This window comes from Euprymna scolopes, chromosome 17 (genome assembly GCF_053919585.1).
Source record: "Euprymna scolopes isolate OS-2025 chromosome 17, ASM5391958v1, whole genome shotgun sequence".
Taxonomy (NCBI): domain Eukaryota; kingdom Metazoa; phylum Mollusca; class Cephalopoda; order Sepiida; family Sepiolidae; genus Euprymna; species Euprymna scolopes.
In genome coordinates, this window is record NC_136498.1 from 80,100,696 (window position 1) to 80,127,974 (window position 27,279).

General features: G+C 31.3%; 1 protein-coding gene across 2 annotated transcripts in view; it reads left to right on the forward strand.

Annotated features, from left to right (window-relative positions):
• LOC145296826 (tyrosine-protein kinase RYK-like) overlaps positions 1–27,279 on the forward strand; it is an 82,886-nt gene that overhangs the window by 43,043 nt on the left and 12,564 nt on the right. The window contains exons 2-9 of one of the 2 annotated variants that reach the window (XM_080142933.1): positions 8,065–8,192; positions 12,172–12,271; positions 14,338–14,472; positions 16,115–16,180; positions 20,992–21,154; positions 21,273–21,355; positions 23,050–23,175; positions 25,024–25,116. In XM_080142933.1, coding sequence (XP_079999059.1) covers positions 8,065–8,192; positions 12,172–12,271; positions 14,338–14,472; positions 16,115–16,180; positions 20,992–21,154; positions 21,273–21,355; positions 23,050–23,175; positions 25,024–25,116 — 894 coding nt within the window. Of the gene's footprint in view, positions 1–8,064; positions 8,193–12,171; positions 12,272–14,337; positions 14,473–16,114; positions 16,193–20,991; positions 21,155–21,272; positions 21,356–23,049; positions 23,176–25,023; positions 25,117–27,279 lie in introns of both variants that reach the window. The other variant, XM_080142932.1, reaches the window with a different exon arrangement.

Consider the following 27,279-nt stretch of genomic DNA (forward strand, 5'->3'; position numbering starts at 1 on the left):
TTCTTTAAATTTTATTCGTTAAAATTCTCAGAGCCTTGAAAAACATGCAGCATACTCTTTGAAATAAAATTTCTAATATATAGTATACAGGGGTTGCACAAGCTTGAAAAGGCTTATTTCTATTATTGCCTTGAAAATATGTGAAATGACTTGAAAATGATATTCTTTATATCCAGTAAAAATTTGTGTCATAACATTAAATATAAAATGAAAATGTTATTTAAAATATTGGAAATAAAATCGAAATACATTCTTCTAAAATTGTGTCATATTGTTTTCGGTATTGTCAATACAAGAATTACAACCTTTTATCACAAAACTACCTGGTGTTATATATTTTGCAAATGTAGCAGACGTGAAATTCAAAATCAAAATAAATACTAATAAAATATTTTTTAAATATTAAAATATTATTAATCGTATCATTCTTTATATATCAAATTTTGTTTTTAAAACTTGAATTTTGTCTGGAGCAAATCTTGAAAAGAGACCTTGAAAATCTGTATGAATCCTGGTATACATAAAATGAAACAAAATGAGTCAGGCTCGCTCTGCCAGTATATAACCTATCTACCAGCAACACTTTCTGGCAACTCCTTGCTGGGACCAACTGTGTTGGCTTGCCTTTCTGTTCGACTCTGTCTGCAATGTAGAGAGGAGAACATTGGTAACTAGACAAACTTAAGTTTCCCTATAACTTGCTCAGGCCTGCACCTGGAGAGGTTGCGCCAAGACTATAGTCACAGTAGACGCTGTAGTGCTACCAGACTAGATGCAAGATGGAAGGTTGCTATCACATCACTAAAAAGTATACATAAATTATTAGAAGTTGAAAATTGTTTTTAGATCCGAGTTGGACATTTAAGATTAAATTTCAGATACTAATTTCATGATTCTGCTAGTGACAAATACTCAAATCATGTAATGTTCAAAGTGCAAAAGCTACACTGTTTTGCATGTTTTTTTGTTTGTCATTTAAAATCTGAAAAAGATACATGCATTGGCTGCTTTGCTTTACATACTTAAAAATTAGAATTGGTGGTGTATATAAGTGAGTATACAAGGAACACAATTCTGGCATAAGATATCATCAGAAATTTGAGGAGTTTGTCATCCCAACACTATGTCTTTGTGGAAAGCAGAAAAAGTCACTTTTGTCTCAATAAAAGAAAGGCAGCATTCTATTTGTGTTTTTGCTCCATGGAACAACCTATACGAGGAGATACTGATGCCTATTATAGTCAGGTTTAAAGTTGACTTGGACAAACATTCAAATAGTATATAGATGTAAACATCTTCTGTCTTTTACATGCCTTGGTATTGATGCAGTCGTGCTGGTGGTGTTTTTACCTCGGCACCAAAATCAATAGAATCTAGACCATTTCTTGTAATGGCCAGTTCTCTGGTTGTGGTATGAAGCTGGTCCTATGCAGTTCGAGAAGATCCACCCTCCCAGGCTTTGCCTTCATTCTTTAAGGAGTTAGTTTCAGGAGCTCCTACTTGGGAATGCCGACGGGGCTGCCCAGGCACTTTTTACAGGCTGGAGTGCCCCTCCTCGGATGCCCCAGCTTTCTAATCCTACCTTCTTGACGCTTGTCTAATCTTCCAGGAATGGGAGGGAGATAAATACCTTGTTGCATTTTACTATTTCTTGCAAATAAATTTGACTTGATATAAGGGCAGGAATTTGTCATTAAGTTTGTGCAGTCTTTAACTGAGATCAATGTTAAAGAGAAGAGACCAGAAAGTATGTCATCTAATTAGCGGACGTTTCTTCTTGGATTTTAATCAGTCATTTTGGATATTCTTTGAAACATTTTATCGTAGCATTGATTAAAGTTCAATCTATTTAGTCAGGAAATTTAAGATCTGAAAAACCAGCGATCTATAAGAAAAGCACCCTGGCTGAACAAAAATTACCTTGACAGCCCTATTGGTATTCCTCGGTAGGGTCCGCTCATTCGATTAGCAATAAACTCTCTCAAAGAGTTAGAAGGTAAAAGCTGGGGGGGGTGAACCTTCTAGAATTGCACAGAACATACCTCAGACTAACAGAACAAGGTTATACCAGCACAGACTGCATTGATCTGATAATTTTTTTACTTATATACTTTATCCTGTTATCTAATTTTTGTTCAATGTTATTTTTTCTTCCTTATTGTTGATTTTGTTCCATCACTTGTTTTTATTTATATAGTAGCGTGGGGGGGGCAGTTGTATAATACGCTTAAATATATTTTAATTTATGCAGATTTAGTATTTATTATCCCAATTCTCTATTGAATATTATATGTATATAGTACTGATTTCAAAGGTTTAAAAAAAAAATGACTTGTGTACCATCAGCTAGAATTGAAACCAAAACATTTAGCACTTTAGCTCTGTTTCCTACTGTTTGAGCTATCGACAGATAGGTAAGAAAGATTTAAAATGAAACCACTTCAAGCTATGAATGAATTTGTGCATGTGCAAAAGTAAGAGAAATATGTCGGCAAATTAAAATGCAAAATGTTTATTTCAACTTGCCGACATATTTCTGTATGCGCAAAGATATAAAGCATCCTTGATGTACAATTACTTTATCCTGTTAATTTCAGTGTTTTGTTTAACAGTTTATTGGTTAAATATTTTCTCACACACACACATCTACTGTTTTATTTATATAGATATGAAACTTTGTAACATCATTGTTGATTAGTTTATAACACATATTGAGTTTGTAAATCTTCCTAGATTTATCTGTTCTTACCAATATTTTTTAGTTTATCATTTTTATCTATTTTTTAATTTGTTTTTGAAAATGTTTATTTTTCTCCATTCTAACTTAATCATTAGTTCATTTTCTAATTCTGTTAATTCATTAATTTTGGGTGGATATTTTGTGGTTTTTAAATCTGTAATAAATTCCTGTATGTTGCTGTTATTGTCTAGATTGGATTCAATAGGTAATCACTAAGGCTAGGACAACAGCATATTCTTTTCATTGTTTTGACTCTCGAGTGTGGATCCATTGATATCTTATATACTTTTATATAGAGTGATGTGGTTCTCAGTTGATTAACTGTGTCGGATATATATTCGAAAGTCAAAACAATGAAAAGAATATGCTGTTGTCACAGCCCTAGTAATCACCTAGAAATGGTGTCTCTATAAAAGCACTGGTTCTAAATTACCTCACTGGGGTGGTGGCTTATAAAAAAATTTTGTGTCAACTAGGAAAATGACTTCCTAACCACCAAGCGTTGATGTTTATTGAGAGAAGCAATGATACCAGTTATGTTCTTGCTACATTGGTTTGGATGCTTTATTTTATAGTATATCAAGTTTTTGAGGGTTATTTGATACTTTTAGTTATTTTGGAAAAACTTTTAATATTAGGTTTCAAAGTTTTTGAGATGAGGATTGATTATTTGGATTATTCAGACTATTTTTCTCATTTTTGATGTTATTGTTAGTGTTTTGGTCAATGTAACCTCCAATCTTCTTTGGGTGTTTCTTGCCAAACTCTGGAATATGTATGGAATTTCAAAGTGAAAAAGATTTTCGAGTTCAACAAGATGTAACTTGTAAGCTTACAAGTTACATCAATTAAAACAATATCCAAGATGAGAACAGTAGATCAAATAAGACAAAGATTTTAATGTCTCCAAATATGGCGTTTACTAAATTTACAAGGCAAATTTATGCCTATATCACTGAATTCCATTTCATGTTATACCCAGAGCAGATTTTATTTAACCCTAACAGGTATTAATGGTCCTAAAGGGTACAGTTTAAAGTAATACTCAGGACAGATTCTATATAACTCGTAGATGGGACCCTGACATATTAGTACCGTGGGTCAGTGAACCTGAAAGTAGTGATAACTGAGGGATGATTTCAGACTGCCAAAGCTCTCAAATTGGTGCTTCACAACCGGATATAGTTTAAGGTCATAGCTAGAATCATCCTATTGCTCTCTGCCTAAAAGTTTTGTTTAATTAATTGTGATTGAAAGGCTATTGCAAATTATTCTGTCTTGTTATTCAAAGGTCACTACCCCCTACTATTATGATTTTCCTTTATTTAAAGTTATTAATTGACTAGCAGGGAGACCTGACGTTGCCTGGGATTGAATAATGATCAACAAATGTTTCACACTCCCATATTTTTATTGCTATATAAATCTGTGAAATCGCCAATTTTTCAATCTAATTGATTGATTGACCCATCACGGCACATGTGGAAGAAGCTTCACATGCCTCTCGCAATAACTTGGTCTACAATACAGTTTAGTCTACATTGCATTATAAAGAAGCCAATTTTGATTTTATAAAATTATTTTTAATGGCCTGAATTAAAGTTTAAAATGGAATGGTCAAGTATCATGCTTCAATTGTGCTCTAAACAGAAACATTAATCTTGAATGCGCCCCTGTTATATCAAAGAACCTACTGTTGATTTTATATGCTGGGCTTTTCAGCTTGTGTAGTGATAAAATTTTTCAAATGCACTTGTGATATTAGGCTGTGTGAGGTATTTACTTTCCCAAAATCGTCTGTTCCCTCTTTTATCAAGTTATTTCTCTTATCAATACTTATCAAATACATCACAATAGAAAAACTATCTAAGGACACTGCCAGGAACATAAAGGACCTTCATGTGAAATTTCATAAAAATTGGTCTAGCTGTTTTCAAGTCCAACGAACTCGATGACACATACATAAAGTTCCTTTTACAAGGTGGAATGATAAAATTGTCACTCTAAAAAAAAACAAAAAACAACCTACAGCTTTATTTAAAAAATTTTATTGAAAAAATTAATTCAGGTAACTTGATTATACAGTAGAGCTGGCATCTATTCAATGTAGCCACCTTCAGCCTCAATTGCTGTCTTGATACGGGTCCGGAACTAGGAGCATGCTTTTTCCACTAGTGCCGGTGGGAGCTCAGCAAGGACTCGGCAGATGGTGGCGATCAGGTTGGCTTTGGTGTTGATGGAAGTCATATTGGTGATGTTCGTGACGTATGACCAAACGAAGTAGTCCAGTGGGTTCAAGTCTGGGGAGGATGCAGGGCCTGTGAAAGAAGGGTACAAAGTCGTAACACTTCTTCTGAAGCCAAGCCTGGGTCTCTTTGAACTTGTGGGCTGGTGCTGAGTTCTTCTGCCACACCCCAGGTCTGCCATCGGCCACCTGATTGCACCAGGGGATCACCGCATTCTTTAGCACATCCATGCACACTTTGGTGTCGACTTTCAAGCCGACTTCGAAGATGTGATGTGGCATGATGTGGCCCTCACTTGAAACCACACCAAAGACCATAACCATGACTGGAAACTTTGTTTTCATCACCCTGGGCATGTCTTTGTTATTTGTGACAATCCCGTGATGTATTTTGAGGATGCTGGTGATCTGTTGTCATAACTTGGATCGGTAGAAAGCATGAGTTGTATAGGAGTGCATCTCCAATCTTGCTCGTTGAATGTTATGTCACTTTCAGACATGATAGAAGCAAGACCGTCTTAAACGAAGGCCACGATAGAAGGCTCCTATTGCTCTTGGGATTTGTACATGATCTGCAACGAAAAAAGAAAACCAGTTTTCATTCAACGGAAATGGAATTATGTCATCTTTCCTAGGGCAACAGTTTTATACATATATTTACATATATATATATATATATATATTTCAGAAGTTGCACTAATCCAACAACATGTTTAACTTTTATTATCTCTGGTTCTTACATTTAACTATGTTTCTGAAGCCAATTTTTTGAAAAGACATAGAAACAAATTTAAGTTTAGATTTCTTTGCATTTTTATTGTCTTTAAAATAAGTAAAACTACACTGAGTATCCCACCTCCCACCTTGTGTGTATTTTATTTGCTTTATGTGCAGCTTGCTACTGATCAATTTTCCCTTGTTTTATTGAGACATAAAATCAACTTTTAGCAAATGTATACAATACTTTAGCACCCTTTACACATACATTTAAAATTTTAGCTCTGGAAATATAAACGAGTGGGGTGGGGGCACAGCATTTTATGTTATTCTTTAATAGAAAATCGAACTCCCCAACCTTAGTTAAAAATTGAGAACAAATCATAAAAAAAAACCAACTCTAATCTGAATATTTGATGCTTAATCAATAGTAATCCGCAGATATTTTTGTTTTAAAGAGAAAATGTTAAGTGTTTATATCATATTGATTAAATTTTAGCACTTTTTAAAATTATTTTAGAAAAATATTTTATTAGATAAATCTTACAAAACATTGACCCTAACTGTATTCATTTTCAACCTCTGATCATTTTTAATGTGATGTCCAGTTTGCTTTTCCAAATCTAACAAAATGCATAAACAACACAATTTAACAAACATCATTTTTGTTATGTGGTCTTCTGAAACAACCATTTTGATAAAATAACTTTTTTAATGGAAATTTAATAGAAAATTTCTGCTAATCTGTTCAACCTCCATTTTGTTCGAATCTATAAGAAATAGTCAATTGATTTTTTATGTGCATTTTATCAACAATTTTTTTATATACATTTGGTTTTATTTGGCTATTTTCTTTTTGAAAATTGACCATAAATTGTCCATTGGATTTAAATTTTGCATTGCTTTTATAAAAACTGGAGTTTTTAATCCAAATACCTGATTCCTACATCTAAATTTAAATTTTTAACCTGAGAAATCTTTCATTAACTATCAGCATCATCATCATCATCATGTAGTTCTTTAGTTTTGACGATGACTAGTCAGGACCTTGGTGCTTTCTCTTTTAGTGTTGGCATAGTCCTCTTTCTGTGTGAAATGTTCGGTCACAGGCACCGCATATGTGGGTGCCTGGGTTGTGTCGTTGATAGTGTCTCAGCTCTAAGGCTTTTCTAATCTTTCTCTCTATTTCTTCCTTCCCTTTGTGGAGACTGTTCCGCCAGCTTCTCCTTTCTTTGGCTTGTTCTTCCCAACTCTTATTATTGAAGTTCATTGCCTTCAGCTGCCGCTTTGTTACATCTTTGTAGTGAAGCTTCTGACCTCCTACCTTACTGGTTCCATTTTCCAGTTCCCCGTAGATCATTTTTAGGATTTGGTTGTCTTCCATTCTAGCAATGTGCCCGGTCCATTGTAGTTGCATAGTAGCAAGAGTAACTTCCATGCTCTCTAGGTTTGCTCTCCTGAGAACTTCCACGTTTGATACGTAGTCACTCCATTTGATCTTCATGATCCTTCTCAGGAGTCTCTGCTGGACGGTTTTCAGTCTTCTTGTGTGTTCTCTATACAGAGTGTAGGTCTCTGCTGAGTACAGCAAGACTGGCAGGACGACGGCTTTGTAGACTCTGCACTTTGTGTCCAGCCGAATACCAGTCCTTATCCAGAGCCACTTTTCTAGCTTAACAAAGGAGGCACATAAGCTTTGTAGACTCTGCACTTTGTGTCCAGCCGAATACCGGTCCTTATCCAGAGCCACTTTTCTAGCTTAACAAAGGAGGCACATAAGCTTTGGATTCTGATCTTGGCCTTCAGTCTTGCAAGGTTGACAGTTTCCTGTCGGAACGCGTGCAGATGAACACACCTTCTTCAATGTTTTGATGATGCAGCATTAGGACAGTTGTCAGAAATAGGGTGAACAGTGTTCGGGCCAGTATGCACCCTTGTTTGGTGGCGTGGTTTACTTCCAAGAGTTCGCTTTCTAGGTTCCCTATTACAACTCTCCCTTTTGTTCCTTCGTGAAATTGTTTGATAATTCCCATCCGAACACTTTAAGGACTTTCCACAGCAGTTTTTAGTCAATTGCATTTTTATGTGTATTTTACCAAATTTTTTTTATATACATTTTGTTTTATTTGGCAATTTTCTTTTTGAAAATTGACCATAAATTATCCATTGGATTTAAATCTTGCATTGCTTTTATAAAAGCTGGAGTTTGTAATAAAAAAAATACATGATTTTTACATCTAAATTTAAATTTCTAACCTGAGAAATCTTTCATCAACTATAAGTATTAGACATTAATAAATATTGAATGATATGAAGATAACTGCCACATGCCCTAATTATTTTATTTTTTACTTTTTTATAGGAATAAGAGCAGAATTGTATTATGTGCGTAATGGTATTATCAATCATTTTGCACTCTCTTTCAATCTTCCAATTGCAACTGAAGTCAGTGAAATTCATTTTACTTGGCAAAGCACAAAACCTGAAAAAGTGAGTATATTGTTTTTATTGAAATAATTTTTTTTGTCTGCCCATTTGTAGCACTATGAGGACCACTTCACTGGTCCCAGCAAACCTTCCAGATGATAGCCCATAGCATCAAAAGCAAATAATGTGTTTTTGTTGGACATCAGCAAAATTTCATACTTAATCTACATAAACAAACCATTCTCTCTTATTTGTGGGCCCATTTTAAAAACAATTTTATGGATGGAAAGAGAATAAAATAGCACTTCATTATGTTAATTTAATGTGCCCTTATTCATTAAATATTTTTATACTCGTTACTAGTTAAAAATGACCAAAAAATGTAGAAAACTGACAAACCCAAAAAGGAAACTGTTTATTGTTTCATTTTTATATTTTATACCTTACATTTAAATTAAAATTTGCAGAGTTAGATTTGATTGGATATTTTTCAGATTTCACAGGCTATTTAAACCTACATTACTAATTATAGTGTCATCTGGCATGGTTTTTATCACCACTAGAACTGAAAATATGACCAATAAAAGAGTTAGAGTACTTCTAAATTAATTATATTGATGTACATCATCAATTTTCTTATACATGATAGTTTTAGAATTTTTTTTATGTATATGTAAATATTTGATTTTTAAAGCTGTTCAAATTTCTGTAAAACTGATTGTATTAAACAAGTCACTAGCTAAATCGCAAATGTTAATTTCATTTTAAACACAAGGCATGTGTAATGTATGAGTGTTAGTGGCAGCTTAGAGAGTAGAACAGATTGTTAGCTTTTAGGAGAGGATTAAACTTACAGAAACACTAGAGGATGACCTCTGATCTGTAGTGTAATGGGGATAAAAATGGATGGTCACATTCAATGCTGCCACGACTAAACTTGTTTCCTTCAATAATTACAAGAAACCTTCTCTACCACCAATAGTAATGGCCAAAGACTCTTTATCTGAAAGTACATCTTTTAAACTCCTTGGTCTAATGTTCATAGGAAACATGAGTTGGAACAATTACATTGAGAGCATTGCCAGGATCGCTGTGAAAAAGGTAGGTTCTCTCTACCATGCTAGAAAGCTACTAACGCTCGAAAGTAATCTGTACCTCTATAAGGCCACCATTCGCCCATGAATGGAGTATTGTTGTCATATTTGGGCTGGTGCATCTGCTACTAGTCTCTTGCTCCTAGACGGGTTTCAAAAGAGAGTCGCCAACCTGATAGGTCCTGAACTGTCATCTAAGCTTCAGTCTCTGCCCCATCAATGAAATGTAGCATCCCTCTGCCTGTTCTACAAGTACTTTAACGGTGAATGATCCGACGAACTGCAAGCACTTGTACCCCCTCGACGTAAATACCCCCATCAAACCCGACAAGCAGCTAAATTCCACTCCTTCACAGTAGAGATCCCTAGATGTAAGAGAGCCTTCTACTCCAGTAGTTTCTTCCCTAGAACCGCTAGACTTTGGAATTCCCTTCTGGGTTCCTGCTTCCCCAACTGTACTGACATGCAGAAGTTAAAGTGTAACGTGAATCGACATCTTGTTGGCCTTGTACAGTACCATAGTACCCTTGTAGCTTATGTCCCTGATAGTAACCCCCTACATCAAAGTGGCAATGTGCCTTGTTTGAAAATCTAATAAAAAAAAAATAAATAAAAAATAAGTCACATACCGAATTTGCATTCCTCTCTCAAAAGTAGAGGACACTATCCTGTTAATAACTAATATTTTTTGTGTTTTCATTTCATTAGACTAGTCTGTTATTTTGAGTTTAACAATTCAAAAATAATTTTTCAAAATTTTGAAAAAATCTTTTGTAAAAAAAATTGTGGATGCACTACATTTTTCTTAAGTCCTTATAGACTGAGGTAATTTAATGTTTTGTCCTAATTCAAAGTGCCCCTTTTTGGGGAACTGGATTTCGCTATATTAAAAATGACCTTATGTCTAACTGTACTCTTATTGGAAGGCAAGTAAATAGGGATGGTGTTGTCTTTTGATGCTCACTATATATGTCGTATATACCCAATAACTTTTATGGCATGTTTCTATTTAATTTTTTAAATATAAAAAAAAAAAAAAGACGTTTCTACACTTTTTTTTTTTTTTTTTTTAATATCAGTAGGAGGATTATATTGCAAATTAGTTCTCTCTTTAGGCAACAAACTATATACCCAAACCATTGAAGATGTTGCTGCACCATGACAGACAGCAGAGATTTTAGTTTGAGGTAGATTAGAACAACACTTAAGACACTGTTGACATGCCAGCAATGCAAGATGTAGCAGAAATATTGTCAAAAGATTCTATCTGCTACTAATAAACCCCTCTCATTGCCCAAGTTTTACATCGACTGGGTGACAGATTGGTAGATATGTCTCTGTTAATATTGAGATCTTCTTACAACACCATAAAGACTGCTGAAGGCATATACGAATGAATCTAGCAGCACACTCTTTATAACCAACCTATTCCATCTCTAGACAGAACAATGGTGACTTCAATGCTCCACAGTTCAAACTAAAGCGACTTATAACTGGTACAGATTCTATCTTGATTTCTTGTTACATTCTTTGATACGTCTCTGGTTCCACCAGGTCAGGCTGACTGAAGATACAGACTTCCTGGTCAAAAATACACCAAACATTGTTTTATTTTTCTTTTCTCTTTGTAAAATTCGGTCTTGTTCTACAAAGTCAGAAACAAAAGTAAGTTTTCTTATACAAAACAATCAAACTAAACACCATAAAAAATATTTGAAGATATAAAGCCCCGGAAGAATAAAAACTTTTTTCAAAATTATTGGATTTGACATTAAATAACTCTAAAAGTAGAACAAAACAACCAATCCAAACTTCAGGAATAAAATATTTGAATACAAAGAACTTGAAGAATGAAAATTTTCCAAAATTACTGAATTCAGCATTAAATAACTCCAAAATGGTTGTGCATGTCTGAACGTTATCCACGTGACACAACAAACAAGATTTATAAAAAAAAAAAGTACTAACAGGTATGGGGATTTTTTATGTATTGTATGAAAGAGTAATGCCTTAAAACTACATAAACCAAAAAAAAGAAGGAAGATTTTAAATGAATTTTATTGCAAAAAAAATCCTTCTAAACTGTAACACATGTTACGGTTCTTTAATCTTTGGGGGGGGGCATAAAAATGGTGCAGGGACTTAATTTTACCTGATCTAAGGTTATTTTTCTGGTATGGTAAATACATTAAAAAAAAGATTTATTTTAAGTTTATTAAATATACATTTTAAAAAATAATTCTGTTTTATTTTATTTTTGTTTTTTAGTGAAGCCATTTGTTGGACATTATTTTAAAATCATTTCTCATTTGGATTTTATGTATATGCTTGATTTATACTAGGAATCAAGAACTACAGTTATAGAGAAATTCAGATTCTCTCTATATCAAAAAAATAAAGAAAAATCTGTATGATGTACATACTCCTGATAAAACGAAAATATCATATTCCAAAAATGATGTGAATTGATCAAGTAGTTTTATTTTTATAAAAATAATTGTTTTTAAATGATTAATGGAAATTCAAAGGCATTACAACATAAATCTTGCAAATTTGTGATTGTTTTCAAAATGGCGAACAAGACAGACACTCTTTTTGTTACTCATAAAATTTGATTTTCTTACCTAAAAATAAAATTAGTTTGTGATTTTTGGAATATGATATTCTCATCTCGAGTGTGTACATCATACAAATTTTTCTTTATTTTTGTGTTTTAATATGGAGGAATTTTGGACAAAAAACAGAATTTATTGCTGAAGTCACTTTCCAAAATGTATTTGCTTAATTTTCTAAAACTATTTTGATGTGTACTCTATAAATATTTAAATCATAGGAACATTATTATATTTTTTTTATGATTCTTTCATTTTCAGTATTTTTAGTTTATTTAAAAAAAAAGATTTTCTTTTTTTTAATTAAAATATATCTACATTTGTTTTCTTTCTCAGATGCCATACAAAATGCAATTTTTTGTATCAAACACACAAGCCATGAGTAGACCTACAGCAAATATCAGTGATGATGGTGTAGTTCCAACTCAACTTTCAGGTTTGTTGACAATGTTCAGCAATTTCATCTTTATAAATAAAAAAAAAAACTTCACATGTAAAGTCTTCAGTGCAGCATTTTAGGTGCTAACTATTTCCAACAAGATTAACTATATACTGCCAATATTCCTTTGAAGCTCGAGTCTAATGGGTTTAAATATGCTTTTATTGAGATATATTTTTCCATTTATTTATTTTTTTCTAGGAGAATGTTATTTTTATGCTTCATGATATTGTACTTATCTTGATATGTTCACAGTGAACATTTTACTCTCCAGGTGCCTTTTGTCATAGGTAATCTTCTTGTTCAAATCTTTCTTGGAGTTCATATATTAGACCTATTACTCTTTCTGCTTCTTGTAAAGTCAGCTAAAATTAAGCATTAATTTAAAATACATGGTAGCCATGAAAGATATTTAATAACATGCTCTCTCTGCTGGATAAGAAAAAAAAATCCAGTATCTGTTAAATGGAAGTAAAAAAGATTTTTTTGTATAGTTTGAGAGAATTATCTCCCTTATTTGCATCAAGAAATTGCCTTTACTTTGAAAATCAACCAATTTTTTCTCTTCTCATTTTCGGATTTTACTGAAAATATACAACCAAAATCATGCCAAATCAATGTACAACTGACTGCTCCTGCTGTTTGTCATATAGAAACAATGTGTAAAGTTGCTTGAATCAGCAGGAGTCAAATCTGACATTTTAGTTGTGCCAAATTTTAGTTAAGACACTTGACTAAAAATGTACGATAAATGTATGATTATTTGCCCCTGCTACTGATTGGCTATTAAAGCAACTTCAGCACGAGCTACTGGGTTGGTCAGAGCAAAATATTGCAAAAATCTGTTGTGATATTATAAAAATAAACAATAAAATGAATTTACTCACAAGTTTCAGCCGAGAGGTTATTTTTTGACAAATATATTTTTAGATTCATATAAAAAGTATTTACAAAAAATATATTATTTTAAAATATTCTCTCTTAACGCAAAAAAGTAAATAAATATATAAGTACTTATTTACATAATGAATGCCTTAAAAACTGAAACAGTTATTTTTTTTTCCAATTCTGTGTGCCACTTTTTCATTTTTTTTTCATTAAAATCTTTGTAAAAAAAAATAATAAACAAATTTTTTTAATCAGTTAATTTAAACAAGTTTTCTTTTTTTTTTTTTTTTTAGATTAGTCGTACCTTGATTTTACTAATTATGCACAACTTAAAATTAAACACAATTTTATGTATGTCTAATTAAATCCTAAAAGATTGAGACAATTATTTGACCCTTTGTTGAAAAAAATTAATTCTCAGTCGTTATAAGTTTAATTAGTCAAAGCAACTTTAACAGTTTAAAGTTTAATTAAAAAAAAAACAAAAAAAAAATTAAAAAAAAAACAAACAATAATTGATAATAATAAGGATTTATTTTACTTTTTACAAAAATTTCCTAGTGGTACATTGTTATAGTTACAAAATTCAAATTTTAAAGAAAAAGGTCATTTGTAAAATTTAATTTGCCAAAAAAAAAACTCTTGGCTGAAAGTTGTGACTGTGACTAAATTTGTTTTGTTTTTTATTTCAATAATAAAGAAATAAACTTATTTATTTTTTTACAAAGATTAAAAAATAAAAAAGTGGCACATTGGATTAAAAAAAAAAATCTTTAAGGATTTGCCCAAAATAATCGTGACTGTGACTAATTTTGTTTTTGTTTATTTTAATAACATTTTTTGCACTAATAGACTCAGTAGACCACTCGTATAAGAGGGAATATTTAATAAAAATCGATAGGTTTTTTTTAGTGAATATCTTTCTAGGAACGGACTTAAAAATATATTTGCCAAAAAAACCCTCAAAACTTCTGAGTAAATTCGTTTTATTGTTTATTACAAGATTGTTTTCTGATATTTTATGCTGACGGACCCAGTTGATCGCCTGTGTCGAAGTTGCTTTAATCAGTAGCAGCGGCAATTAGTCGTACATTGATGGTCCTTAATTTTTAGTTGTACATTTTTTGTAAATCTGTCAATTTTCTTTTTTCAATTTTCTTTATTTTTTAATTCAGCATTCAAGATAAAGCTTCCTTGTACTAATTTGTTAAGTGCAGAAGTGGATGTAAGCATTCAAATGAATATAAGCATTTTCTCCGCTTCAAATTGGACAGTTCTTAATTTCAAAAGAAGGAAAATTTGTCGTAAAGGTAAGTTGGTCTTTAATTCCTTTCTTGATTTATGTAAGTTGTTAGTTACAATAAATTTAAATTGAGTTTCTTAATTGATAAATACCTAGTATTTAAATATATTGTTTTTATTTAATAAAATGAATAATTAATGTGTGTGTTCAATAATTATAATCAGTAATCAAATTATGTATCATTAACTGGTTACATATATTTTACTCTGATTGCAATTGTCTAATGCAAATAATCGAAAGTAACACCATCCAACCACACCTCAAATGCTAACTTTGGAATCATTAATAAAATCCAATCATTTTTACAATCTAACCATATTTGGTACAAATAAACTTCACTCTATACCTGACTTGTCCACCAAGTTTCAGTTATGAATGTCCAGCCGTCTTTGTTTTATTGCCATTCAATGATATGGGAGTTGGAGGAGGATCATTTGGTGATCATATATCATCAATGTGATTTTGAATGAGCTTCATGCACTTGACCTTAGTGATAAAATTTATGAAATAAAATTTCTAAAATCTGTTGCAAGGTATAGAACCACAGATTTGTATATATACAAAACACTTTCGATATCCAGATAATTAGATTAATAAAAGTTATAAAATATATTTGTTATAAAATATTTTATATTCCTGAAGTTTAATTACTAAAAAGGATGAAAAAATTTCAAACCTTCAAAATAATAGGATTTTGAAATATGAAACACACTTAATATCTATTTTTGCATTGAAAATTTATTGGCAAAAACAGATTTGAAAATCTACCATACAATTAGATTTTTTTGTATATCTATATATACTAAGTATATGCACATTTTTTTACATATTTCTATGTGAAGGATTCACTTATAAACTACCCAACCAATCATGAATTTTGGAGCACAGTTGCTAGGTATAAAGCTAGGTAATTTGAGTAGTTTTATGCCAATAGGGTAAATAGGGGATGGCAGTCCTTTGAGAAAATTCAGATACCTTCGATTTTGTGAAATTTTAGCAATACGTATTAGACATCATTTAATAAGTGTTATCCAAATTTCAGATTTTTTTGGAGTATTTTGAAGGATTTTACAAGGCATATGGATACAACCTGCTATTTGAAAATTCAAATTTGCATTAAATTTGATATCCATTAAGCAAGATTCTTAGAATTTCTGATTTTTCTTAAGGCTCCTTAAGTTTAAGCCTTAAATTTGGCACGTTTTCTAGAATCAAAATTATGTAATGGAATTTGATTAAAATTGGAATGAATATTCTCGATGTAACATTTAGTAGTATTATATTTTGATGTTAATCTTCATAAGAGTACATAAAGGTGATGCACAACATCTGTTTGAAGAAATTCATTTTACCCATCCTAGAACAGGTATTCTACTAGTTGTAATATATTTTTGAAATGAAATAACTAAGTTAAAAATTGTGTAGATTTTAGAAATGAACTGGATGAATTGAGAAATAATGGTAAAAGAATGAACTTACATGCGGACATTTTGGCTTGTCTATCTGATTTGGGAATTTGATTTGTATATTGCCAATGATAGTGAGAATTTAGAGTTTTGTGTATACTTTTTTGTCCTTAAATACTGAAATGTGACCGTCGATTAAATAAGAGATGCCCATAAGATAATCTCTCTTGTTTTTATCTTCAGATCCAACGATTGGTATGCGTGGCGGAAGCACATCTTTTTCATCTGATCATCATTCTTTTTTTACTGGTAAATATCAAAGTATGAAATTTATTTTGTTGTTACCCCCCCCCTCCCTTTTTGTTTAATTGATTTTACTGTCACGTCTGAAAGTCACTTTTTAGGAAAAGTTATAAAGAAATGGATAGATTGATGATTGAATGCTGATAAATATATGCAAGGATTGAAAATGAATGTAGTGAATAAGATATATTTATGCTACTGCATTTGGAGATTAGCATATTGTAGCAGTAAAGGAAGCAAACTATAAAACAAAACAGGAAAATTAAAATGCAACCAAACTAGTGATGGGGCAATTTTGATACCCCTCCCCCCCCCATTCCAATAAAATTACTGATTCTGTTCTAAATTCCTGGTTCCAATACAATTAACAATTCTGATTTTTTTTTTTTATCTCTAAATATTTAGCTATAGAGTTGTTTACTATTTTTGATTACTGTAAAACCCATGTAATATGTATATATATTTTCGCAAATGTAAATCTAGATTTGTTTTATTTTTATAAAAATCACCTCAGACAATGCATGAAGCTAAAAAGGGGCTAAAAATTAAAATACTACTTCAAAGTCAAAAACTAGTTGAGTATAAATGTTAGATTTTGTCTAAGAAAACAATAATTCCATCTTTGTCAGAAACATCACTCATGAAATGTGAGAACTAAAGGACAAAATAAGGGAAGTGATATACCAAAAAGTTTCAATTTTTACAATTCCCAATTATGTTTCTGATTAATCATCCTAACACTAAACTAAACATCATTTGATAAATCAAATATCTTTTGTAAACAAATGTTGGTGCTTGTCCAGAATTCCTTCTATACTAAAACAAAGAACACAATAAAGAAAAATTTATATATGTACATACTCATAATTGAGACTGAAAGCAAGGGAGAGAACTCCAGATAATTCAAATTTGCAAGCTATTCTTCACATTGGAAAAACTCAAATTTGCTTCAAAATTATTTTCTGATGAAAATAAAACTACTTGATCAATTTATGATTTTTGGAATACAGTATTTTCTTTCTGTCATGGGTATGTACATAAGATTGATTTTTCTTTTTATCTTTACTTTTTAATAAAAGTGTACTTCTGGACAAGCATGCAATGGTTAACACCTGTCTACTTTGTTTTGTTATTGCTGTGAGTGCAGTCATATTTCTCTTTAGAAATAAGAGGTTTAAAGTTATGTAAATATTTCTAAAAATTTGTACATGTGTATTATGTGATCCTCCCCCATTTTTTTTTTTACCGTTAACTTTCTTTCAAATTTTTGGTACAAGTCAACCTAATTAAAAAACAAAACTACAGAAAAGTATTTATGATGTGTGGTAACTGTCTCAGAAAAAAAAATGTCATATTTCAAAAATCACGTAAATTGATAAAGTATTTTTTTTTTCTTTTTTATATATAACTAAGAAAATCAAGTTTTATGACAAAGCGAGATGTTGTGATCTGCCATATTTAACGAAAGGAGACAATTCGACCGGAACTACCAATTTTCAGCTCAATCTTGTAATGGTTATAATATACTATTACTAAAAAATTATAAAAAGTAATTTTCTATATAAAAAAATGCTTCATCAATTTACATGATTTTTGGAAAATGACATTTTCGTTCTATGACAGACCTAAGATTTTTCTGTATATCTTTTTTCTTTTTTTTAATTAGGTTGAATTCTGGATAAAAACCAAATTTTCTCTTCTTACACACCAGAAAACACTGAACTTTGTTATTCTCAATTTTTTTTTAACTAGCAAGACTACCTACTTAAAATAAGTACTTGAACTATGTCTATAATAGAGCTAGAATCAAACACTAATTCAAAATGCGTAAGATATTTAATAACATTCTTCCTACTGGAAAGAAAGGATAAATTAAATGTCTGTTAAAAGAAAGGAAAAAAAATTGTGTATAGTTTAGAGAATTATCTCCCTTATTTCAGTAATTATAAAGTCAGGGAATGTCTTTTAAGTTTGAAAATAAACTAATTTTATAACAGTGAGCATGTTAGTGCCATTTATTTCTTTTTATAAACGATTCTCAAGATATGATTATTTATAATTGGTATAGGTTTTATAGGGTGTGAGGATTCTCTCTATTTTTTAATTCAGAAAAAGTGATTTCTACATAAATTGCTAACGCCTTTCATTAATGAGTTTTTAACTTTTCTGTCAAAATCTACTTTTTATTTTAAATAATAAAAGCTGATTTCTAACAAATCGTTAGCACCATAACTCCATTTTATTTTCTTTTCATTACTATTTTGCTGGGTTTTATTTCTCCTTTTTCTGTCCTTATCTTTCATTCAATTTTTCCATCTTTCTTTCTCTATTTTTGCCTTGCCCTCCTTTTCTCTCTTCTAACACTAACATTTGAAAACTTTAATTTTCCTATAAAGACTAAGACTTTAAATTATTTATGTTGGAGTTAGAAGAGTTAGATGATGTTCTACTTTTGACAAACCAACATCCTTGCTTTTATATTTGCCTTCATTTATATGTATCTGTATAATATGTTCAGACATTTTATGTTCATATGTACATTATCACCTTTCACACATTTTTTTAAAAATTAGATTGTTCGATCAGCAATAATGATTAATTTGATGTCGCCAAGATAAAAAAAAAATCAACATTATCCATTTTAAGTGTTATTTATATCATTTTTATTTTAAAAAAGAAAATGTGCATTACTTTCAAGACTCTGAACTAAATGATTTTTTATTTTATTTTTTAATGGATAAACTAAAGAACTGTTTTTTTAACAAGTGATACATAATGAAAACGGCTGTGGGATAGGGTGCCTAAATGTTCCAACTTGATTCAATTAAAACTATAGAAATTTTAAAATTCTGATTCTGACCCAACTCTTAAAGTAATGAATTTGCTTTAATTCTGACTTGGACTCTCCAGCTATTACTCCACAGCCCTACTTATATAAAACAGGGTTCATTATTTTACAAAATATTTAAGTTTATTAATTACAAATAGGATTTTTGTCATTCTTTTTTTGGTCACCCGATTTATCAGAGAGGGACCTGTTTTCAGTGGCGTCCATGTGCCTGCCAGATAACCATCCATTAGTTTTTCCTGAAATTTTGCCACAAATTGTATCTCATTAAATAGATGTGCACAGTAAGATTTTTTTTTTTTTTGCGAAAATTCTCGTTGCATCCCTAGGGGCTCAAAAGAGGTAAAAAATGACCCAAAATAGCCAAAAGAGACATGTTTTGCCCCATAACTTTTAATCCATCCATTAGATTTTTCTGAAACTTGGCCAGAAATGTGAAGCCCATTGTTAATATAAATCCAGTATGGGTGACCTTGGCAAAATTCTGGTTCGCATCCCGGGGACTTTGTGCTAAAAACGCCCCTTTTTGTGGCTCTTTTTTCATATTTCTCAACAAAAACTTGATATGTCTGACTATATAGTGGTTTTTCATGGTGGTCAACTCAAATATACATGTGTTTGAAACTGCACTGTTATCCATTTATTCTGGGATTCGGCATCTCCAGGGGCTCAAAAGAGGTAAAAAATACTCCAAAATGGCCAAAAATAATACTTTTTGCCCCATAGTGTTTGATCCATCTATTAGATTTTCCTGAAACTTGGCCTAAATGTTGAGGCCATTGTTCTTATAAATTCAGTATAGGTGACCCTGGCAAAATTCTGGTTTGCATCCCTTTGGGACTTTTAGGGCTAAAAAAAACATGTCTTTTTGGAGCTCTTTTTTCATATTACTCAAAAACATATGTCTATATAGTGATTTTCCATGGTGCTGAATTCAAATATACATGTCTTAAAGCATGAAACTGCACCGTTTGTCTATTTTCACTGGGATTCGGCATTCACAGGAGCTCAAAAGAGGTCACAAATGCCCCAAAATTGCAAAAATGACACTTTTTACCTCATAACTTTTGCCCCATCCATTAGATTTTTCTGAAACTTGGCAAAAATGTGAAGGCAATTGTTTTTCATATAAATTCAGTATCACTGACCCTAGAAAAATTCTGCTTCACATCTCTCAGGAATTAAGGCTAAAAAAAAAAAAAGACAACCCCTTTTGGGGCTATTTTTATTTTTTTACATATTTCTCAAAAACTTTATATGTATGTCTATATAGTACAGTTTTCATACCAAGATTTATGAAGAAAGTATGCAAATGAAATACATGCATAATTGTGTTGGGTTGGCTTACACTTCTCACATTCATCATTTCTTCACTATTTTTTATGGTGTCATCTCACATGCAGCACCAGAAGGGGACCACACTCACATGGCTTCTTTTTCTCTCTTCTTTTTTGGTCCCCTGACAAAGCAGGGATTGGACTTAGTAATTCACTCCTGTTTCTCCATTCTTCTGTTCGTTTGTTCACACTTTTTTCTTACCACGCCTTGAATTTTAAAAAAATTTTGCACAAACATTACTCATGGTGAAAGTAAATTTTTGCCAGAATGGATTTTTCAAGATAACTCCGGTTGGCCTCCTAGTGGCATTATAGGGGTAAAATTGCCTCTAAATTATTCACCTGTTCATTTGTTTGCACTTTTCTCGATAACTATGCCTTGGATTTTAAAAAATTTTTGCACAAACGTTAGTCATGGTAAAACTAAATTTTTTTTTACTTGTGGAAGGGAACTCTGCATGTTTGTCTTTATCTTTTATTCTCATTTATTTTTCTCTTTTTTCTTTTCTTGTCTACCTCTTTCTCTTTTTTTTTTTTACATTTAAATAGTTTAGTAATGTAAAATTAAAAAAAGTTACGTAATCTTTGTTATGAAGCTGATGTTAACATGTAAACATTGTTACCATTTTCAGCACCTTCCGACACGAATAAAGTGACTGTGAATACGTCCACTCACCTGTTCTACATTGCAGTTGGATGCGCATGTGCCATCATTCTTTTAATAGCTCTCTCGGTTGCTGTATACTACCTCAAATCACAAAAAAACAGTGCCAAAAGATATGCTGATAAAATGAGGTAAGCTCATTTAAACTTTTTTTTTTTTTTCAAATTGGTGATTTTGATTAACAAATAAACTAAACTTTAAACAAGATCTTCATTGCTTATTTTTAATAATTTGTTTTTATTTTAACAGTGATACCAGTAGTTCTCAAGCTTTAACGCAACAAAGCCAAACATTTTTACGAGCTGACACACCAAATAATGCCACCAGTTCAGGTAATAATTCATTCGTGTCATCTAATTTGATATGAATATTTCATTCAGAGGTACTCTGTATTATCCTCGGAGTAGGGCATAGATGACAAAATAAGAGTTAAAAAATGTGTATATCTTTTTAAAAACTTATCTATCTACACATAACGTCAGTCATGTTACTTTTTAAATACACCTTATCTCGCTCTTTTTGACAATTGGGTTTATCTATTTTATTAAAAAAACAGTTTTGTGTGTGTGTGAAACTCAAAATCAAAAATACAATACAAACAACCACAAAGTTGGTAAATCTTTAATATTCATTGTCTTGTATGAATAATATTTAAAATTTATGAAAAATAGTAATTTTTGGGAGTAATGAACTAGATTTCATCAGGAAGAGGGCTATCAGTTTTTCAACCATTTAGTGAATCATTATTTTCAATGTGTGAAAATGAGAGGCAGGAATGAGCTGGATGGAGGTGAAAGAAATGGGGGAAGGGATGTGTAAAAATTAGAGAGAGAAAGAAAAACTGAGAGAAGTAGAGAAATCGAAATTTCAATGTAAATATGTTATCCATACTTTTAACCTCTTTTGTTTTGTTATTCTTTATGACTTTGGGCAATACTGGGTAGTTCTGCTAGTATAATAGAAAAAAAAAACAAGAAAGTCACCAGCAATTGACTGACCTAGTTTCAGTGTTATTTTTGGAATAATTACCAATAAGAATAAGTTTTTTTTTTTTTTTTTTTTTTTTTTGAGAGCTTATTATAAAACAACTTTACATGTAGCCTTCCTCAAAAACAAAAAAAGAAAGAAAATATTAACATATTCTGTTCTCTTACAAGTATTTCTTGTTTTCAAAACAAATAAGACCTCAAATTTGTGTTTCCTAAAAAAGAAAAATGCTTAAGTTAATGACTTAAAGAATGTTTTCTTTCAATAATCAATGATTAATTACATTTTTAATGGCAATTATTTGACAAACAATTTTGTAAAAATGCTTTTAAAAAGTTATCAAAAATAATTCTTGCATTAAAGGCAAACAAACATTTATTTCATGTTATAAAATAATTGTTTTTGTTTTTTTGTTAATTCTATTCGTTTTAACTTCTATTAATAAATCAGATTCTGATTTCAAAAACTTAAAATGTTGATTTGTGTGATTTCATCTTTCCATACTTGAACAATTTATGTTTCAATGTGAAAATCTTTGAAGACATTTACTCAAGAGGCTTAAGCCATTAAGTCTACCGTTGTCAGATTAAAAACAAAGATCAAAAGTAAAACATCAAGTATTTTACAGTAATCAGAGATATGCATTCTTTGCTTTGTTAGCAAAAATAGGCCTTTTCTGGATGAAAAAAAAAAGCAGATTTCTGCAGTTTGGCTATATTTTATTTATCTTTCTTCCTTTCTCTGTCTTTCTCTTTTCCTGTTTTTTTTTTCTTGTTTCGTCTTTCCGTCTTGCTTTCTTTTTCTCTTATGACAGTTCTCTCTGAAACTGTAAATTTTGCAGTGAAAGACTTCAAGCGATACATAATGAGAGGCAGATAAGGTTGAAGAATTAAATCACTTGTTTCACCAAAAAAATAATTCTTTTCTTCTCCCTCTCCACATTCACGCACTCTGTCTTTCTAGTGAGTTGTTTTTAGTTTTTTTTTATGTGTTGTCATACATTTTCTCTAACTAATTTTTCAAATTTAATTATTAACAGGTTTGCCCAATTTCCGACATGGAATTTTACCACCAGCAGATGTTCGAGCCGCAGAGGTGCGAGCATTATTAGATGAGATACCAATAGAAAGAAGTCGAATAACACTAGGAGAGATTTTACTTGAAGGTAAATCATACATTGAATATTACAGTCAGTATTGGTCCTAGTGAAAGGGGGTGGATGGGAGATGGGGGCAGTGATAAAACTCTGTCCCCCCAACACTCCAAGAATTTGTTTATGAAAATCAAGCTTTTATCATTATTATACTACTCATCGCCCCCCCCTTCTTTGTTATTATTTTATTTATATATTGACATTTTTATTTACTCAATAATCTCTTTATATTTATTAGTTTTTAAAAATATATAAAAATTTAAAAGAAATATATATATATATATATATATATATAGAGAGAGAGAGAGAATTTTGGGATTCATATTTAAATTTTGTGCAGTAAAAATATAGAATTTTTAAACAAAAAATGTATTATTTGAAACAAGGAATACCCAAAATTTGAAGTTCTTTCTTTCATCTATGGATTTTCAATGCATGGCTCATCTCTTTAGAGGAAATGCATTGAAAACTCATGGATTAAGGAAATAACTTTAAATTTTGTGCATTCCTTGTTTCAAACAATAATTTTTTTGTTTAAAAATTCTTTATTTTTACTGCACAAAATTGTAAAATTTCAAATGTTTAGACCAGAAATTGTCTGAGTAATTTGGTAGAGACTGCAGAGGCTTCGATCCTTATTATGACCCCTTAACATTTATTTTTTTGGGCTCAAATCAAGTTAATAAGTTAGATCCATTTTCAAGGGACCTATATCTAAAATTTCAATTGTTTATACCCAAAATTTTCGGAGGAGTTCTCAAAGGTCAAATCGTTGAACTTTGACTCCTTAACAGCCAAATGTCTGGCCGAAAACGGATTACAAAGATTTTCCTAAATCTCAGTACCCTGTATATTTATTTCGAGTCTGTAGACTAAAAATTGACAGATTTATTGTGTAGGAAAATGTACCCACACACACGTTCACTGTTACATATATATAGATAATACATATATATATATGTATCAGACACGTTCACTGTTATATATATAGATAATACATATATACAGGGTGTCCGTAAAGTTACTATACAGTCGAATTACATCCTGTGCGTTTTCTGTTTTCCAATATCGCTTCAAAATAAATTTGCACTCTTCCAAAGTTAGCTTGCGTGGCATGCTTGATTAAATAAACCTGTAAAAAAAATAAATATTAACTATTAATACAAATATAATACAATAAAACAATAAGACTGTATAGTAACTTTACGGACACCCTGTATATGTATACACACACACACACAAAAATTTTTTAATACATTACTAATATAGTTTTAGATTTCCTTTATTAATCTACTTGGATTCATTTTATATGATTTAAAAGCATCAGAATAGCAAGCAAAGTCTTTAACTGTTTAAGTATTTTATATTTATCACCACCTTGTTAAACTATGGTTAAAATAATTTCATGTGTTTTAAGAGAGGTTGTTTGATTAACACTGCTGATTTAATATACTGTTTTGTTAGTAAATATGATTTAATATGCTGTTTTGTTATTAAATCCCCAAAACAATGTTTCCTGTTAAACAACTGATGATCCATATAAGAACATTGGTGCTATTGTTTGTTCATGTAAGTAAAACTCTTTAGTGATACGAGAGATTAATTTACTTACTGACAAAATAATATTCCAACAAAGGACTTATCCAAGACTATATATATATATATATATATATTGAAAGTGATGATTTTTTTCTTTTAGTCCCTTAACATAAAGTAGCCAAAAATTGCTGTACATAAAAGTTAATTTTCATGAGTAATGATGTAAGTAGTTAATTGCTTGACTATAAAAACATTTTCTTTTCAAGGCATGATTTATTTGTTAAAATGTAACTATTTTGTTTGTATATATACAATTTACAGGAACATTTGGGCAGATCTATTGTGGTACAATTATACCTGAGGATGAAAAGGACAGTGGTTTTGAGCAAGAAATATTCATCAAAACTCTAACTGGTAAGATATATTAAAATTTATTTCTAAAGCTACTTGTAACCATTCATGTTAATCGTTTATATACCAGGGCTCTACATTGCAAGTGAAACAGTCGCATTTGCGAGTGATCTTTCAAAATGGCAACTAGAAATAATAAAACACTTATTGTGACCTTTAGACGTGTGCTTACACGCCCTTGACCCCTGATCGCGGCCCAGTTATGATCTGCACCCTGGTCGGTACAGTTATAGTATGTCGACTGAGCAACCAGGTCTGCCAACCGTTAGTACGTCGCGTCACCCAGTGAGTTCTTCGTTAAGGCGTTGGGGATTCTTCTCGGATGCTTGGTCCTCAAGGCCTGTTCTCCGTGGATCGTCTAGTTATCCTGGGTGTTCGTTGACGGATACGGTGTCACAAATGGCAAATAAAGAATGTACATATATACGGATCAACGCACATCAGCAACAAAACTCCGGAGGTTAGTTAATATAATATATATTTCGGAAATTCATAAAAGAAGTATTTACAGCATATACATAGAGTTGACAATTAATTCAAGCAAGCAGTTAGTTTTACAACTGAGCTTCTGTTGTTGAAATACCTGGTCGGTATTGCGGACTTTGCGTAATTCTCATTAAGTAATCTACACGTTATACACGTTGAGTTATCAGGCAACAAGCGGGGGGGGGGGGGGGAGAGGTGATTCTGCCGAGACTTATCTCTCTTTTCCTCTGACTCTTACTCTTACTACTCGGTTCTTCTTACTGACTTAATCTCTAATTTTTCATTTCTTTTATAATACAATTATGGAATGATGACGACACCCATGTTTGTCATTGACCAATCAAATTGCTTGATTATAATTCGACGGGGCCTTTTCTCATTGGTTGATTATACTTCGACAGGGCCCTTTTTCATTGGTCCATTTCCAAAATTGGTTTGACTCCTCCCTTAATTAACGCCCCACTTACACGTTGTATTAATTAACTCCTCCCTGGCTTACTAATGGAATTTCCCCCTATCCAGGAAAATTATTTTTCCTTTGAATTAAAGCAAATCACGTGATTTTATTTGTTTTGAAATTATCTATTGATCTCACTTTTCGCTTTGATAATTCAAAGGGATTTTAGTTTATCTTTGAATTAAGTTCTGGTTGTCGGCCATTTTATTATATCAGACATTTTGTTTACGTCAAAAGACCAAGAATGCATTTGTCGCTTTGAACTTATCGGACATTTCCCATCCGAGCAAAAACATTTCATAAATTCCCTTTTTCGTTCGACCTGATTCACCAAATGACAATTCTCGATACGTTATTTTATTGTTTTGAAATTTCGGACAATTCATTTTTTTTTCCTCTTCTTTGTTCTAAACACAATGCCGAGTCACTGCGTGTGTTTCAAAAACAACCCGACTTTTCAACTTGTCAAATTCCCAGGTCAACTTTTGGCTCATAGTTTTGCCAATTGCGGGTGTGAAATCCCCACCCCTCCGGCTACTGTACACTATGATTTCGGCCATTGGAGATCAAACGCCTGTGTATTTTGGCTAACATATTTTATGCATTCTTTTTCGCTTTTGAAGTCTAGAATTTGATTCAACTTTTCGCTACAAAGGTACTCTTGCAGCCGCTATTTCAACAACAGACTTAGCTCAGAATTTATTCACAAATAAAAATTAATAATAATTTTTATTCCTTCAACCCGATTATCGTCCGGGAACAAAAAAATTACTTTTAACTAAAATAAACGTCACATCAACCCTACCGGTCTGATGTGGCCTCTCTTTAGTGTTACATATCTTTTGGCGATTGTATTTCTTTCACTAACAATCTTCCAAAGCTCTCTACTGAGTGAAAAATATCTTTTCATCTTTATATATAATGAACAAAGTTAAATTATTTCAGCAATAAAAGTTTAATAGAACAATATACTCTTTTTTTAACGAAGGCTGTTTAAAAAAATATCTGAAGAAATTAGAATGTTTATACCTTCAAGTATTGACATAAAATTTGTTGTATATTTAGAATTACACTTGTTAACAAAAAAAAAAAAAAAACAGAAAAATCTTTATGATGTACATACTCGTCAAAGAACAAACATGTCATATTCTAAAAATCATATGGGTTTGACTAGTAACTTTTCTATTTGGCTAGTAAACGAAAATATTTAGTTGTCAAAGGTT